The 18,010-nt window shown below is 35.0% G+C and overlaps 1 protein-coding gene and 1 long non-coding RNA gene across 2 annotated transcripts; both read left to right on the forward strand.

The window, feature by feature from the left end:
• The first annotated feature begins 14,646 nt into the window (after window positions 1-14,646).
• Window positions 14,647-15,469, forward strand: LOC128286526 (uncharacterized). The gene is made up of 3 exons (XR_008277128.1): window positions 14,647-15,023; window positions 15,114-15,334; window positions 15,410-15,469. It is a non-coding gene; the product is annotated as an uncharacterized LOC128286526 (long non-coding RNA).
• Window positions 15,470-15,481: 12 nt separating this feature from the next.
• LOC108462070 (cytochrome P450 CYP749A22-like) lies at window positions 15,482-16,609 on the forward strand. The gene is made up of 3 exons (XM_053024520.1): window positions 15,482-15,642; window positions 15,715-16,093; window positions 16,169-16,609. Exons 1-3 carry the CDS (start codon window positions 15,482-15,484, stop codon window positions 16,607-16,609), a joined length of 981 nt encoding a protein of 326 aa, XP_052880480.1.
• The last annotated feature ends 1,401 nt before the right edge of the window (window positions 16,610-18,010 follow it).

Below are 18,010 nucleotides of genomic sequence, written 5' to 3' on the forward strand. Positions count from 1 at the left end.
CACTATACGCGATTTAATCTTTTTTCACCAATTAAGCATTCAAATGATAATATTTCTTAACAAAATTTTTACATCATCATACTATCATGCTATAGACCTCAAAATAATATAAAAATAAATTTTTGTGTGTAACACCCTTACCCGTATCTCGAGGTAGGGCTAAGGTGCAGTATGCTACTGCACAAACATACAAATATTAAACTAAAATACGAGCCATAAAATTTTATTCATATTTCAAAGCGTTCATTCTCTTACACATAGTCCCTTATTTGAATCTACGGAGCCCAAAACATGCTTTAGAAAGGGTTTGGGACTAAACCGAGAACTTACAAAAATCTTGGAAATTTCATGATTTAAGGCTCCACACGCCCGTGTCCCAAAGTCGTGTTCCATACACGGCTGAGAGACATGGTCGTGTCTCTGCCTGTGTGGAATATACCTAGGCTATTTTCCAAGCTTTGGTCAACCTTGATCTCTTACACACTTATACAAAATCAAAAGCATATAACATGGTATTCATTTAATGATTAAACATCCTCAATTAAACTACAAACATAGCATTTGTATGTCATCATACATGTGTCTCTCATTCTCATTTTACCTTGTTTATTATAGTACCACTTATACATTTATACCAAGATTATCATCTTACCAAATATCTTCAGCTTAATCATCAAGCATTCATATTTAAAGCTAGATCATATCTTTATAAAATACCACGATTCAGATGCGCAGAATAACATGTTTGCCTAAAACATTTCAATTCAATTCCATACCCAACAAGCATTACATTGAGACTAGTCATATATATATATACATGTCATGATACATAACATTCTCTTTTTGTTTTCTTATAAACACATATCATTTATTTCATTATATCAATATTTCATATACCATAGTTTCCATGTATTTCACATATATTTATTTTCCTCCTCCTCCTCTCCATTCCACATCCTTAATGTATATAGCATTCTTGTAAGTACGATTTCACAATTTACTAATAAATGTTCACATCAAACTGTCCACACGAGTCATAGTCACTTAATTATTTATAATTCGAGATACAGAGCTCCAAATTAAGATCCGTAAATTTCCCCTGAAACTAGACTCACATATATTTCCACCATAAAATTTTCATAATTTTTGGTTAAGCCAATTAGTATATTTTATTCATTAAAATTTCCCCTATTTCACTTTCTGACAGTTCTGACCTCTCTTCACTAAAAAATAATTATCTCACAGTACAGAACTCAGACAATGTTCTTGTTGATTTATCTTGAAAATAGAATCATTATGGATTTTAAAAATATAATTTTGAGCCTCTAATTATTTTTCTCCAAATTTTTGTGATTTTCCAAAGTCAGAATAGGGGATCACGTAATCATTCTGAATCAGTCTCAAAAAACATAAATATCTCAAAATATGGAACTCGTTTGCTTTCTATATTTATTTTGTATGAAAATATACTCATTAAGATTTAATTTGATATCTCATTCAGTCTCTGATTCAATTTATACTATTTTTGGTGATTATTCAAAATCACGTCCTCTGCCTCTTGTCCAAAACAGTTTTATTGCTAATTCACTCTTTCACACTTTCTTTGTATTAACCTCATTTTAACATACATATCACAAATCATTTTCACCACATTTCATACATCACAAATATAGGCCCATGATCATAAGGTCACCATAAAATCATCCTCATGTATAAATTACTTGTTTATAACCGTACCACATCCTGGTCACTTAATGAACACATCATTCACATAACCAAGTTCCTGCACTTATTCATCATAAAACTCACAAAGCAATACATAGAGAGTCTCCCGTTGAACACTTCGGATCAATCCTCGATACTTGGTGGTTTCAGCACATAGCTCCACCCATCATATAGTTCGGCTCTCTTGTACACATGGTGAACACTTAGTACCACCCATGTGACCTAGCCAGTTTATCTCGTAGCTCTCTTGTCTACATAGTGTCCTTCACTTGGAACCACGCATGCGACCTAGCTACATATATCCTGTAGCTCTCTTGTCTACATGTTGTACACATAGTATCACCCATGCGACCTAACTACATCCTAATGTCTTGTAGCTCTCTTGTATACATGATGTGCACTCAGCACTATACATGTGACCTAGCTACATACCATCTGTATCATCCAATCTTTCCGAAGGTTCAACCGGGATTTCTCTCTCTTTTCCAACAATTTCACCAATCAAGTAATTATCCACAAACATATTTCCAATATTTTTATAAAATATCATAATACAAGTAATAGTGATGTATTACTTACATATAAACTTACATCTCATTTAATATCAATGCAATAACATTAAATTACACATTGTCTTACTAAAAATCATATGAACTTACAATTTCCCATAATATCCATAATCATAGAAATCACATTTATGTATGATAATTCAATGCACTTCATGTACCATAGACATATTTTAAATCAATTCATAAACTTGGCACCATAATCATTTAATCTAACATAATTAAATTAATTCACTAAATTTAACTTTCAAATATAAATTACAACATTATTGTTGTATTATTATCATACAAACTTACATACTTTCAACACCTCGGAGATCATAGTAAATATATCAATTTTACATTGAAACATGCATAAATTAATGCTTATTATACATATGAACTTACCTTGATATTAAAACGGCCATTTTACCAACTTTCCGAATTTTCAATTTTTCTCTCATTCTAGGTTCAAATCTCGTTTTCCGGGATCTAAAACATCATATTTTACTTATTTAATTAATGTACTATTCAAAACAGTCCTTAACTCAAACTATGGAAAAATTACAATTTTGCCCCTAAACTTTTGCATATTTACACTTTTTCCCCTAGGCTCGGGAATTAAACTTCATCCTTTATTCTTATGTTTTATGACATGATGATCACTTTTCCCTTCTATGGAAACATCAAATTCTCACTCTAACATATACTTATGAATATTAGATAGTTTTACTGATTAAGCCCTTTTGCTCGTTTTCACTTAAAACCGAGTAGCACAAGTTGTCTAACATAAATTAAAACCTCATATTGTATCATAAAACACCAGAATACACAAATTTTACCTATGGGTATTTTTCCAAATATGAACCCTAGGTTGAATTATTGCTAGCATAAACTAAATCAAGTTACCGGGACTCCAAAAACGTAAAGAACTTGAAAAACGGGGTTAGAACGGGCTTACAATTGAGCTTGGGAAGCTTGAAAACCCTAGCCATGGAATCTCCCTTGGTATACACATCCAAGGTGAAGAAGATGAGCAAAATTGGCTTTTAATTTTGTATTTTAATTCATTTTACCCCTAAATGACCAAAATACCCTTACTACTAAACTTTCCAAAAATTCCATCCATGTCCAATTTTTGCCCATAACTTAGAAATTGGTCAAATTTCTATTTAAGACCTCCTAATTAATATTTCAAATCAATTTCATACTAGAAACTTCTAGAATGCAAGTTTTGCAACTTATTCAATTTAGTCCCTAACTTCGAATTAAGCACTTTATGCATAGAATTTCTCCACGAAATTTTCACACAATCATGCAATCATATCATAGACCTCAAAATAATCATAAAATAATTATTTATATCTCAGATTTTGTGGTCCCGAAACCTCTGTTCCAACTAGACCCAATTTTGGGCTATTACATTGTGACCTCAGATTTGTAGTCTTGAAATCATTGTTCTGACTAGGTCCTAAATCAGGATGTTACATTGAGACTTTTATTATGTCTTAAATTAGTGGTAGAAATAGATAGATTAGGTTACGAGGATCTCAAAAACATAAAAATCATTAAAAACGGAGCTAGAACGGACTTACAATAAAGCTTGGAAGCTTGAAAAACCCTAGTCATGGTTTCTTCATGTGAAATTCGGCCACGGGGTAGAAGATGGACAAATTTTGGCTTTTAATTTGGCTTTTTAATTTATTTAATTACCAAATTACTAAAATGCCCTTAATGAATAACTTTAGAAACATACCTATCTATGTCCATTTTTTCCAACAACTTAAACAATGGTATAATTACCATTTAAGGACCTCCAATTTAAAATTTCATAACAATTAGACACTTCTAGCATGTAGAACTCAACTTTTGCACTTTTTACAATTTAGTCCTTTTGACCAAATTGAGTGCCCAAACGTCAAAATTTTCGAACGAAATTTTCACAAAATCATTTCATGGAATTGTAAACCATAAAAATATAGTAAAAATAAATTTTTCTACATCGGATTTGTGGTCCCGAAACCACTGTTCTGACTAGACCAAAATCGGGCTGTTACAGGAATGTATGGAGAAACCCATCTACTTGAAACCTTGGTGACCTAGTGAAACACTTTAGTCAAACTAGAGGTACTAGGGAAATTAATGTAAATCCTAAAGGATAAAAATATATAACTTTAAATCCCTTTGGACTCTCTTCTTATAAATAGGCAATAATCTTAGTCGTTGATGTAATTCAATTTGTATCATTGGATTTTGGGAAGCTCAACTATAAATAGAGGCCTCTCGTTTCATTTGTAATCATCCCATTGTATTTGATTATTGAGTTAAAGAATGTATTTGAGAGCATTTATTTAAATACTTGGTGTGAAACCTTTCTTGAGGCTCTTTTCAATTCTTTCTTGCCTCATTCATTTTGAGTTGCTTCCGTTTTGTTCTTGGTGTCTTGGAGAATTTTTACAAGAATTCTCAATTTTCGATAGTAAAGTTGACTTAGACAAATTTAAAATGAAAGAACTACCTAATGTCACGTAGTTTTGAAACTAAATTTCAGATCCGTAACACTAATAGATGGAGTTAGTTTAGATCAAAGAAAAGTAGAGACTACAATTTCTAGTCCCAAATTTTAAACCGTAGTTTTAAAAAATCCTTTTCAAATTTTTATTATTTTGTTTACCCAAATTATAAACCGTAATTAAAAAAACTTTTTTCAAATTTTAATATTTTCGTTTCCCCAAACTATAAACCGTAGTTAAAAAATTAACCCATTCTTCTTTTTCAAATTTTAATATTTTTATTTTAATTTTTCAATCCAACATCAAACTGGAACCTAAATCTGTTCAAGAATATGAAGAGAATTAAGAGCGTGCTTAGTGGATCTCCCATATTTCACTTGATTTCCTCTGACTATTAATTGGAAATCTATGGAATATTTGTGACAGCCCTAATGTGACCCTAGTCGGAAAGTGGTTTCGGGACCACAAAACTGAGCCATAAAAATAATTAACCGTCATATTTGATGCTTATTAAATGTATATATGCATGTGTGAAAATTTCATGTTTGAATTTTGTTAATTGTAAGTGAATTTTATTAAATAGGACTTGTGTGAGAAAATTTAGAAATGTGCTAGGCAAATGTTAAAGGAACTACTAATGCATGTTATAAAAATGATGGGTTTGCATGTCAAATTAACCAAAAAATCAAGATGGTGGCCGGCCATGCTATGGGTTAAAGCATATTATAAACATTTTGTTTTAATGTTTTATGTTAAAAATAATAAAATAAAAGGTTAGTAATAAAGTAATGAAAAGGGAGGGGTGATGAAAAAAAATTTCTCTCTTTGTTGTTCAACTTGGCCGAATAGAAGAAACAAAGGAGGGGAAGAATTTCGGTCACTTGAATCCTTAGGGAGCTCAAGAGCAAAGGGGAACTAAATCCGATAAAGGAAAGGAAAAGGTGATCGAATAGCCATTGAAATCGTTCGACAACATCCGAGGTAAGTTTTCGAGTAATGGACTTAGATTATGATTCGATTAGATCATGTTATATAGCGAATCAAAACCATGCTCTTTGTATGTGGTTATTGAGCCGAAAATGGTAATGGTAGATAAGTGCCTTGTGTCTGAGTTCTAGTAATGAAAACGAAATAAAGATGTGTTATGATTTGTGGACATATGTGCATGATTATTCGGATGATAACCGGACTAAGATCCGAAGGCATTCGTGCGAGTTGCTATATCTGGGCTATGTCTCGAAGGCATTTATGCTAGTGATTATATCTGGGCGAAGACCCGAAGGCATTTGTGTGAGTTGCTATATCCGAGCTAAGACCCGAAGGCATTTGTGCGAGTTGTTATATCCGGCTAAATCCCGAAGATACTTGGGTTTGGAAGTGAGCGATCTTGCTGTAATAATTTCAATTAATACGCTCATAAAATCCAAACGATAAGGTCTGTTTCGTATATGCATCGAAAAAGTCGATTCGTTTTAAATAGTATTCGTTCAATTGATTAACGAACTTTCGGCCTTTAGTTAGGTTTGATACCTTGTGTATGAATATGTTGATTGAAGCGTGAAGTAAGTATGATTATGAGAATGTGCATATATGAAGTTATTCATTTAGCCATATGAATGTTATACTTTAGTCAAAACTAATTTCATTACTCAAACTTACTAAGCATTAAATGCTTATTCCGTTACTTTGATTCTCTGTTTTATAGATTTTGCTCGTCAGCTATCGGACTCGGGATTGTCAAAGTCGAAGTCGTCCACACAATCTAAGCCCTTTCGGTACACTTTTAGTTAAACTTTGATAACGGCATGTATAGGATTGACCTTCGTTGTTAATTAAGTACCTTTTTGGTATTGTATATATTCGGTTGGCCATGCGAAAATGGCTTATATATTTTGAGCATAGCTTTATAATCATTTTGTATATATATATATATATATATGGTTATTGAGAAGTGTGGAAATGCTTGGCAATGATTAGCCATTGGAATGGTTAATCACGATCATATTTGGTGCTATGTATGTTAAATGGCTAGTTGATTCATGGAAACTATGAAATAGGTAAAATCGCCTTAAAATAGATCTTGACAAAGAGAGTGATGTGAGTTTGAAAAATCACAAAAATAGTAGAAATGTAATTAAATAATGAATAAATTATGTAATCAAACCTTGATGAGTCTATTTTCATATGGAAGAAGCGAAGCCGTATTTTATGAGATGTTTAAGTTTTCGTGAAACAGGGCGGAGCGATTCTTGGATCCCTGTTATAAATTTGAAAATTTACCATAAATTAACCAGAGATAATTAGAAGTCATGCTTTATATGTATAGATTCCTTCTTGAGTCTAGTTTCATTAGAAACAAATGGCATAAGTATTGAAGCTCATGCAGGAGATATCTAATTGTAATGCATGAAGGATGAGTAGTCGAACCACGAAATAGGGATACTTTAACTAATAAACTGTACTAATTGGCTTGACCAAAATTCTAGACAAAATCCTATAGATGGATATATGAGTCTAGTTTCGGAAAATTTACGGAATCGTTTTGAGTTTTGGAACTCGAGATATGATTTTAAGGTGACAATGTGTGATTAGCCGACTTGTGCGGAAATTTTAAAATGAACTGTGTAAATAAATGAATTAAGTTCGTTAACACCTCGTGTTTGACTCCGGCAACGGTCTCGGGTGCGGGGCGTTACAATTTTAGTGGTATCAAAGCTACGGTTTAGTCGATTCTAGGACTACCGTAATACGTTTGGGTCTAGCTATACATGCCATTATGTGTTTATTTGATACTGTGGTGATTTCTGACAGTTAAAAATGTGTTTACTTATAGAAATGGATCCCGATCCCAACCGAAGCGGTAGTTGATGATCTTGAGAGTGTAGCGCTGCTCAAGACAAGGGACAATACGGCAGACTCTCAACCTATTGCTAGTAATCAGAATGACGAAGCTAGACAGGCTTTTTATAGCGTGATGAATGATTGGTTCAACCAATACATTCGAACTAATACAGCTGTTCCACAACCTCCATTCCTGACTAATACAACCCCCGCACCTACAATACCTCCGGGAACTAACCAAATAAGGTCAAATAGGCCCTCAGTTGACAGAATCCGATAACACAGGGCTACTGAATTTAAAGCTACAGACAGCGACGATGCCGAGCAAGCTGAATTTTGGTTGGACAACACTATTCGGGTACTTGATGAACTATCTTGCACACCCGATGAATGCCTAAAGTGTACGATCTCCTTGCTACGTGATTCTGCCTACTATTGGTGGAATACGTTGATTTCTGTTGTACCCAGAGAGCAAGTAACTTGGGAGTTTTTCCAAACCGAGTTTCGAAAAAAGTATATCAGCCAGAGATTCATTGATCAAAAACGAAAAGAATTTCTTGAACTTAAACAAGGTTCCATGTCGATTACTGATTATGAATGAAAGTTTGTAAGGCTTAGCCGGTACGCGCGAGAATGCATTTCTTCAGAAGCTGTGATGTGTAAATGTTTTGAAGATGGACTGAATGATGATATAAAGCTGTATGTTGGCATTTTAGAAATCAGAGAATTTGTGGTACCTGTCGAACAAGCTTGCAAAGCCGAAGAGCTCAGTAAGGAGAAAAGAAAAGATGATATGGGAGCAAAGGAGTTTCGTAAGAGATCTTCAGGAAAGCCCTTTCAACAGTCATCGAAGAAATTTAGAGATGACTTAGGCCGGTCTAGAGACACTTCGGGATTTTCTAGACGAGATCGCGATCGACCCCCTGTGAGTACACGAGTCACGTCGGTCGCCAGTGTTGGAAATGATCGTCGAGACAGAACGAAGTGCCAGTATTGTGGTAAATGGCATTCGGGGAGTTGTAGATTCCATGACCGCTCCTGTTATAAGTGCGGATCATCTGACCATTTTATCAAGGATTGCTCGAGACTGTCTGAACAAAATGTAAATCAGAGTGGGAAACCAGGTGCTACTACTGCCCGGGGTAGACCATCTAGAAACACGGGCAATGCTAGTGGTGGTCAGAGAGGATCTAGAGATGCTACAACCAGATCTGAGGCTCGTGCTCCTGCTAGAGCTTATGCTATACGCGCACGCGAGGATGCTTCCTCGCCAGATGTTATTACCGGTACTTTTACTCTCTTTGATACTAATGTGATTGCTTTGATTGACCCTGGTTCTACTCATTCTTATATATGTGAAACCTTAGCATCTAGTAAGACTTTACTTGTTGAGTCTACTGAGTTCGTAATTCGAGTGTCGAATCCCTTGGGTCGTTATGTACCTGTTGACAAAGTGTGTAAGAAATGTCCCCTAGTAATCCAAGGTTCCTGTTTTCCGGCCGATTTGGTGCTTTTACCGTTTGATGAATTTGATGTTATCCTCGGTATGGATTGGTTGACCGTACATGATGCAATTGTAAATTGCAAAAGAAAAACCATTGATTTGAGGTGTGTAAATAACGAGATAATCTGAGTTGAGTCTACTGACTTGAAAGGGTTGCCAGCTGTAATATCATTGATGTTGGCTCAGAAATATGTAAGAAAGGGGTGTGAAGCGTACCTTGCATACGTGCTGGATAATAAAGAGTCAGAAAAGAAACTTGAATCGGTACCAGTGGTTTGTGAATACCCGGATGTTTTTCCCGAAGAATTACCGGGTTTACCACTGTTCGGAGGTAGAGTTTGGTATTGAGCTCGTGCACAGGACTACACCGATTTCGATAGCTCCGTGATCGTATGGCACCAACGAATTAAAGGAATTGAAAGCTCGATTGCAAGAGTTGACGGATAGAGGTTTCGCCGACCGAAGTTTCTCACCTTGGGGTGCACCGGTATTGTTTGTGAAAAGAAGGACGGAACCATGAGGTTGTGCATCGACTATCGTCAGCTGAATAAAGTGACAATAAAGAATAAATATCCGTTACCGCGTATTGATGATTTGTTTGATCAATTAAAGGGAGCCTTAGTTTTTTCAAAGATAGATTTAAGATCGGGCTATTATCAGTTGCAAATTCGAGATTCGGATATACCCAAAACTGCTTTCAGAACGAGATACGGTCACTACGAGTTCTCAGTGATGCCGTTTGGGCTCACTAATGCCCCTGTGGTATTTATGGATTTGATGAATCAGATCTTCAGACCATTTTTGGATCGGTTTGTAGTTGTGTTTATCGATGATATTTTGGTCTATTCGAGAAATGAAACCGATGATGCTGAACACCTGGGATTAGTGCTGCAGATTTTACGGGATAAGCAGTTATATGTTAAGTTCAGTAAGTGTGAGTTCTGGTTAAGAGAGGTGAGCTTCTTGAGTCATGTGGTATCTACATCGGGTATTCGAGTTGATCCGAGCAAAATTTCAGCCATACTTAACTGGAAGCCTCCGAGAAATATTACTGAGGTTCGGAGTTTTTTGGGACTTGCCGGTTACTACAAACGGTTCGTAAAGGGTTTCTCGATGATAGCCACACCAATAACGAAACTACTTTAGAAAGATGTTAAGTTCGAATGGACAGAAAAGTGTTAGAAAAGTTTCAATCAACTGAAAACTTATTTGACTGAAGCTCCAGTACTAGTGCAGCCCGAATCAGGCAAGGAGTTTGTCATTTACAGTGATGCATCCTTACTTGGGTTAGGTTGTGTATTGATGCAAGAAGGTCGAGTTGTAGCTTATGCGTCGAGACAATTGAAGCCACATGAGAAAAATTATCCAACCCATGATCTCGAACTAGCTGCCATCGTATTCGCTTTGAAAATATGGTGACATTACTTATTTGGTGAGAAGTGTCATGTATATTCGGATCACAAAAGTCTCAATTATTTGATGACTCAAAGAGACTTGAATCTGCGACAAAGACGTTGGCTCGAGTTGTTAAAAGATTATGAGCTTGTCATTGACTATCACCCGGGAAAGGCTAATGTGGTTGCGGATGCTTTAAGTCATAAATCACTGTTTGCTTTACGAGCGATGAATGTACACCTGTCTGTTCTATCTGACAATGTGTTAGTAGCAGAATTAAAGGCCAAACCATTGTTGATTCACCAAATTCGTAAAGCTCAGAAAGTCGATGATGAATTGGTTTGCAAAACGGGCTGAATGCGTTTCGAATATGGAATCAGAGTTCCAAATTGATGATGACGATTGTTTGAGGTTCAGAGGTCCAAATTGTTTCGAATATAGACTGACTAAGTCGGCTCATTTTATTCCCGTACGTACGGATTACTCATTGGATAAACTAGCTGAATTGTATGTTTCTCAGATTGTAAAATTACACGGGGTACCTATTTCTATTGTGTCAGATAGAGATCCGAGATTCACATTGCGATTTTGGAAGAAATTGCAAGAAGCTTTGGGTACCAAGTTGCATTTTAGCACTGCTTTTCATACCCAGACCGATGGTCAATCCGAGCAGATAATTCAGATACTCGAGGATATGTTGAGATGTTGCATCCTTGAGTTTAGTGGTTCATGGAAGCGGTATTTACCTTTGATTGAATTCGCTTACAACAATAGTTTTCAATCAAGTATTAAGATGGCACCTTACGAGGCTTTGTACGGTCGTAAATGCCGTACACCATTGTTTTGGACCGAACTCGGTGAAAGTAAAATTTTAGGAGTTGATTTGATTAAAGATGCTGAGCAGAAAGTAAAGATAATTCGTGAAAGCCTGAAGGCAGCATCAGATCATCAGAAGTCGTATGCGGATTTAAAACGAAGAGATATTGAGTATCAGGTGGGAGACAAAGTGTTTCTTAAAGTTTCACCTTGGAAAAAGATACTCAGATTTGGCCGTAAGGGCAAACCGAGTCCGAGGTTCATAGGGCCGTATGAAATATTGAACGAGTTGGTCGATGGCATATAGATTGATTTTACCCTTGATCTCGAGAAGATTCACAATGTTTTTCATGTTTGATGCTTGACGTTACTGATCCGACCCTTCGCACATAATAAATCCCTCCGAGGTTGAAATTCAAGCCGATATGAGTTATGAAGAAGAACCGATTCGTATCCTAGCTCGTGAAGTGAAAGAGTTGCGAAACAAAAGGGTTCCGTTAGTAAAGGTGTTATGGCTCAAACACGGGATCGAAGAAGCTACTTGGGAAACCGAGAACTCCATGAAAGAACGATACCCACACCTATTTACCGGTAAGATTTTCGGGGACGAAAATTTCTTAAGTGGGGGAGAGTTGTGACAGCCCTAATGTGACCCTAGTCGGAAAGTGGTTTTGGGACCACAAAACCGAGTCATAAAAATAATTAACCGTCATATTTGATGCTTATTATATGTATATATGCATGTGTGAAAATTTCATGTTTGAATTTTGTTAATTGTAAGTGAATTTTATTAAATAGGACTTGTGTGAGAAAATTTAGAAATGTGCTAGGCAAATGTTAAAGGAACTATTAGTGCATGTTATAAAAATGATGGGTTTGCATGTCAAATTAACCAAAAAATCAAGATGGTGGCCGGCCATGCTATGGGTTAAAGCATATTATAAACATTTTGTGTTAATGTTTTATGTTAGAAATAATAAAATAAAAGGTTAGTAATAAAGTAATGAAAAGGGAGGGATGATGAAAACAAAGTTCTCTCTTTGTTGTTCAACTTGGCCGAATAGAATAAACAAAGGAGGGGAAGAATTTCGGTCACTTGAATCCTTAGGGAGCTCAAGAGCAAAGGGGAACTAAATCCGATAAAGGAAAGGAAAAGGTTTTTCTAATAGCCGTTGAAATCGTTCGACAACATCAGAGGTAAGTTTTCGAGTAATGGACTTAGATTATGATTCGATTAGATCATGTTATATAGCGATTCAAAACCATGCTCTTTGTATGTGGTTATTGAGCCGAAAATGGTAATGGTAGATAAGTGTCTTGTGCCTGAGTTCTAGTAATGAAAACGAAATAAAGATGTGTTATGATTTGTGGACATATGTGCATGATTATTCGGATGATAACCGGACTAAGATCCGAAGGCATTCGTATGAAGTTGCTATATCCGGCTATGTCCGAAGGCATTTATGCTAGTGATTATATCCGGCTAAGACCAAGGCATTTGTGCGAGTTGCTATATCCGGGCTAAGACCGAAGGCATTTGTGCGAGTTGTTATATCGGCTAAATCCGAAGATACTTGGGTTTGGAAGTGAGCATCTTGCTGTAATAATTTCAATTAATACGCTCATAAAATCCAAACGATAAGGTATGTTTCGTATATGCATCAGAAAAGTCGATTCGTTTTAAATAGTATTCGTTCAATTGATTAACGAACTTTCGGCCTTTAGTTAGGTTTGATACCTTGTGTATGAATATGTTGATTGAAGCGTGAAGTAAGTATGATTATGAGAATGTGCATATATGAAGTTATTCATTTAGCCATATGAATGTTATACTTTAGTCAAAACTAATTTCATTACTCAAACTTACTAAGCATTAAATGCTTATTCCGTTGCTTTGATTCTCTGTTTTATAGATTTTGCTCGTCAGCTATCGGACTCGGGATTGTCAAAGTCGAAGTCGTCCACACTATCTAAGCCCTTTTGGTACTCTTTTAGTTAAACTTTGATAACGGCATGTATAGGATTGACCTTCGTTGTTAATTAAGTACCTTTTTGGTATTGTATATATTCGGTTGGCCATGCGAAAATGGCTTATATATTTTGAGCATAGCTTTATAATCATTTTGTATATATATATATATATATATATATATATATATATATGGTTATTGAGAAGTGTGGAAATGCTTGGCAATGATTAGCCATTGGAATGGTTAATCACGATCATATTTGGTGCTATGTATGTTAAATGGCTAGTTGATTCATGGAAACTATGAAATAGGTAAAATCTGCCTTAAAATAGATGCTGACAGCAGCAGTGATGTGAGTTTGAAAAATCACAAAAAATAGTAGAAATGTAATTAAATAATGAATAAATTATGTAATCAAACCTTGATGAGTCTATTTTCATATGGAAGAAGCGAAGCCGTATTTTATGAGATGTTTAAGTTTTCGTGAAACAGGGCCAGAGCGATTACTGGATCCCCTGTTATAACTTTGAAAATTTACCATAAATTAACCAGAGATAATTAGAAGTCATGCTTTATACGTATAGATTCCTTCTTGAGTCTAGTTTCATTGGAAACAAACGGCATAAGTATTGAAGCTCTGTACAGGGAGATATCTAATTCGTAATGCATGAAGGTCAGAGTAGTCGAACCCTGAAACAGGGGATACTTTAACTAATAAACTGTACTAATTGGCTTGACCAAAAATTCTAGACAAAATCCTGTAGATGGATATATGAGTCTAGTTTCAGGGAAAATTTACGGAATCAGTTTTCGAGTTTTGGAACTCGAGATATGATTTTTAAGGTGACAGTGACGCAGTTAGCCAGCTTGTCTGGAAATTTTAAAATGAACTGTGTAAATAAATGAATTAAGTTCGTTAACACCTCGTGTTCGACTCCGGCAACGGTCTCGGGTGCGGGACGTTACAATATTAATGCTGCACTACTAATCTGATTGAAAATTTGCCATTTATTTATGGGCTAAAAGCTGAAGAGGAAACAAAATTAGTTACTTCGTTGCCTAAGATTTTTGCTTCCGGAGAATCATAATAACGATTATTCTAACATTATTTTGATTTCTATAACAACTTGTTTCATTAACATACTAATAACGTCAACTTCATGATATCACATCCTTAATTTCCATGTCTTTGCATGGTACATATTCCATCTAAAATTACTTCATATGATATTGAATGAATTATTGTCCTTCAGAAAATTCTTTAAGCTTTGTTCGTACGACAAATGAGGATAAAATATTTGTTTATTAAGTGGTTAAATTTTATAATCGTTAACCATTAATCATTAAATTAAAAAAACAGTTTCAGAAGCCTTCAAACACTAATTAATAAGCGATTAAGTTCCATTGCAAAATCTGATCGATTCTTCGAAAATGGACACCATGGGAAAGCTTCTGATCATTTTCACATTTTCTTTGTGCCTTTACCTCCTCGTAGCTCTGCTCTATGTCTTCTACAGGTATTGGTGGATACCTTATCGTATACAGCTCATCATGAATTCACAGGGAATCAGAGGGCCTCCTTATAAATTTATCCATGGAAACAACAAAGAAACTGCGGCAATGCGAAGGGAAGCGTTTAGCAAACCTATGGCCTTGACACATGCTATATTTCCTAGAGTGATGCCTCATGTTTATTCCTGGATCAACAAATACGGTGAGAAAATATATTTTTCTATAGGTTTTTCTGATTAACCTCCAGTTTCCATGAACTGATTTTAATGAAATCTTTTTTCATTTTTATCAGGGAAGAGTTATCTTAGTTGGAATGGATGTCGACCTCAATTGGTAATTACAGACCCAGAAATTGTAAAGAGGTGTTGAGAAACAGTGAAAAAGCTTTTCCAAAGGGAAGCCTACAAATTTCTTTGAGAATATATTAGGCGAGGGCTTGTTACAACCGAAAGTGAGAAATGGGCAAGGCAAAGGAAGTTGGCCAATTATGCATTTCATGGGGAGAGCTTAAAAGTAAATCACTAGTTGCTAATATAATTATGTAGTACAACGTTTACAAACTGAGATAATGGCCCGTGGTTTCTGCAGAACATGATTCCAGCAGTGGTTGTTAGCGTTGAAACAATGCTTGAGAAATGGAAAGGTCGGGAAGGAAAAGAGATGGAAGTGTTCCAAGAGTTCAAATTATTGACTTCAGAGGTGATATCCAGAACAGCTTTTAGTAGCAGTTACTTGGAAGGGGAGAAGATTTTCGAGATGTTGACGAAGTTGTCACTAATTGCAAGCAGAAATGTTTTTAAAACAAGGCTCCCTATTATCAGGTAAGCAAGTTCATCTAAGCCTTTGTTAATCTTAAAGACTTCAGCTTCCAATGGATTAGTTTGCTTTTGCAGCCGGTTCTGGAAATCTTCTGATGAAATTGAATCAGATAAACTTGCGAAAATGATACATGATTCTGTGATGAAGATTGTTGAAAAAAGGGAAGAGAAAGTAGTAACCGGAGAAGCTGACAGCTTCGGCAATGACTTTCTGGGATTACTGGTAAATGCCTATCATGATTTGGACGAGAACAACAAGCTTTCCATACAAGATTTGGTAGATGAGTGTAAAACTTTCTACTTTGCCGGGCAAGAAACAACTAATTCCTTGCTCGCATGGACAATCCTGCTATTAGCAGCACACACGGATTGGCAAGAAAAAGCAAGAAGAGAGGTGATTGAGATCATTGGCAAAGGAAACCAAAATTCTGAAGGGATTGCCAAACTTAAAACTGTAAGCAAACTATTCAAATCCTGATCATTTCAATTATTTTAGTTTGATTCCTTTTATTCTTTTTTTCTCAAATAGATTCCAATGATTATCAATGAAACTTTACGACTCTATCCTCCTGCAACTGGCACGATGAGAAAAGTAGAAAGAGAAGTCCGATTAGGAAAACTCGTCCTGCCTACTGATTTAGAGCTCAACATCCGAATCATGGCACTTCACCATGACCCTGACTTATGGGGAGACGATGTTCATCTTTTTAAACCAGAGAGATTTGCTGAAGGGATTTCTAAAGCTACTAACTACAATGCGGCTGCATTTTTTCCCTTTGGATTGGGACCACGATCTTGCGTTGGAATGAGCTTTGCAATCACTGAAACAAAAATTGCCCTCTCCATGATTTTGCAACGCTACACATTCACCCTCTCCCCTGCCTATGTTCACTCACCTTTACCACTTATTACACTGAAGCCACAACATGGGATCCAGTTGTTGTTTCATTCACTACATGATGATGCTTAAAATATAATATTATTACCAATAAAATGTGGGAACAGATCCTTGTAATGTTGATCGAGTTATTGTATTTTGCTACCGTATAACTACATATATTGTGTGGGGATTTCATATTGTTTTCATTCACTGTTGGAAAATGTTCACACCACGTTTACCATTTTCTTATGTCATTTAGTGTTATGTAAGTCTGTTATTGTTGGTTCCTCAGTCAGTCAAAATAATTTGTTCAGTCTTTTGTGGGATTTTTTCTGTTTTTTAAATAGTCAGTTAGTGGATCTTATATCCATGTTTTTCCCTTCTATGTAAGCCGCTCAGTTGCTAAAGTTAATTTTATCATTGAATTCCTTCGGTTTATATCCATTTTCTGTGCGTGTTAAGTTCCTTTCTAGCTTCTATCATTCACTTCAAGATGATCTCTTGAAATTCTAGGCTGTTGATATCCAAAAATGGTGCAATATATTTAGTAGAATGTGGATGAGAAACAGTTCCTTGTAACGTTGATCGATACTGTACATTTCAACCATATGATGATATATAGTATTATTAGTCTAATTTACTTTAGCAAACTGGAAAAAAGCTTGAAGGGAAAAATATTTGAATAATTAAAATTAAATTATAAATTTTAAGAAAGGTTAAAGTAGAATGTTATCATTTTATTAATTTATAATTTTATAATTGTTAAAGAGATTGTATTGAATCTTCACCATTTTGAGAGGCAGTGAGGCTTGCCAATCCTTTGGTGCGGCTAGTGGAATGAAATAATGAACTTTTGATATTTTATTCGGATATATATTAAAATTATACATAAATTTTCATTTAATTTATAATTTAATATATAAACTCTTATTTGATATAATTATACACATGAAAATTTAATTGTGGTTAAAATATATACATAAAACTTTAATTTTAATTCAATTGTACACATTTAAAGAAATAAATACTTTAATTTATTTTTATATTGGATAAGTTCAATCATTTGGGTATGCAGTATGTACAGGTAAAATAATGGTATATCAATAACGATATTAGTTGTTTGTGAAATTTGATCAAATAATTATAAAATAAAGAGAAATGGAGAGAATAAAGAACAAAAAAATATGAAAGCAATAGAGAATGTACTTTATTGATCAAAGGAATGATTTACAATACTTCATCAAAGTCTCTATTTATAAGCATAAGAAATATAAAAGAAGTAGAAATCTAATACTAATAATTATTAGAATTTAAAGTACATCAAAACTTTATGTTGATCATGATAGACATCCACTTAATAAGATATTCATAACACTCCCCCTTGGATGTTCATTGGTGAATAATGTGTCTCGTTAAAACCTTATCAGGAAAAACCCTATGGGATAAAAAAACCTAATGAAGGAAAAAGAGTACACAATCTTCTATTAAAAG

Source organism: Gossypium arboreum, chromosome 13 (genome assembly GCF_025698485.1).
Source record: "Gossypium arboreum isolate Shixiya-1 chromosome 13, ASM2569848v2, whole genome shotgun sequence".
In the NCBI taxonomy this organism is placed as follows: Eukaryota; Viridiplantae; Streptophyta; class Magnoliopsida; order Malvales; family Malvaceae; genus Gossypium; species Gossypium arboreum.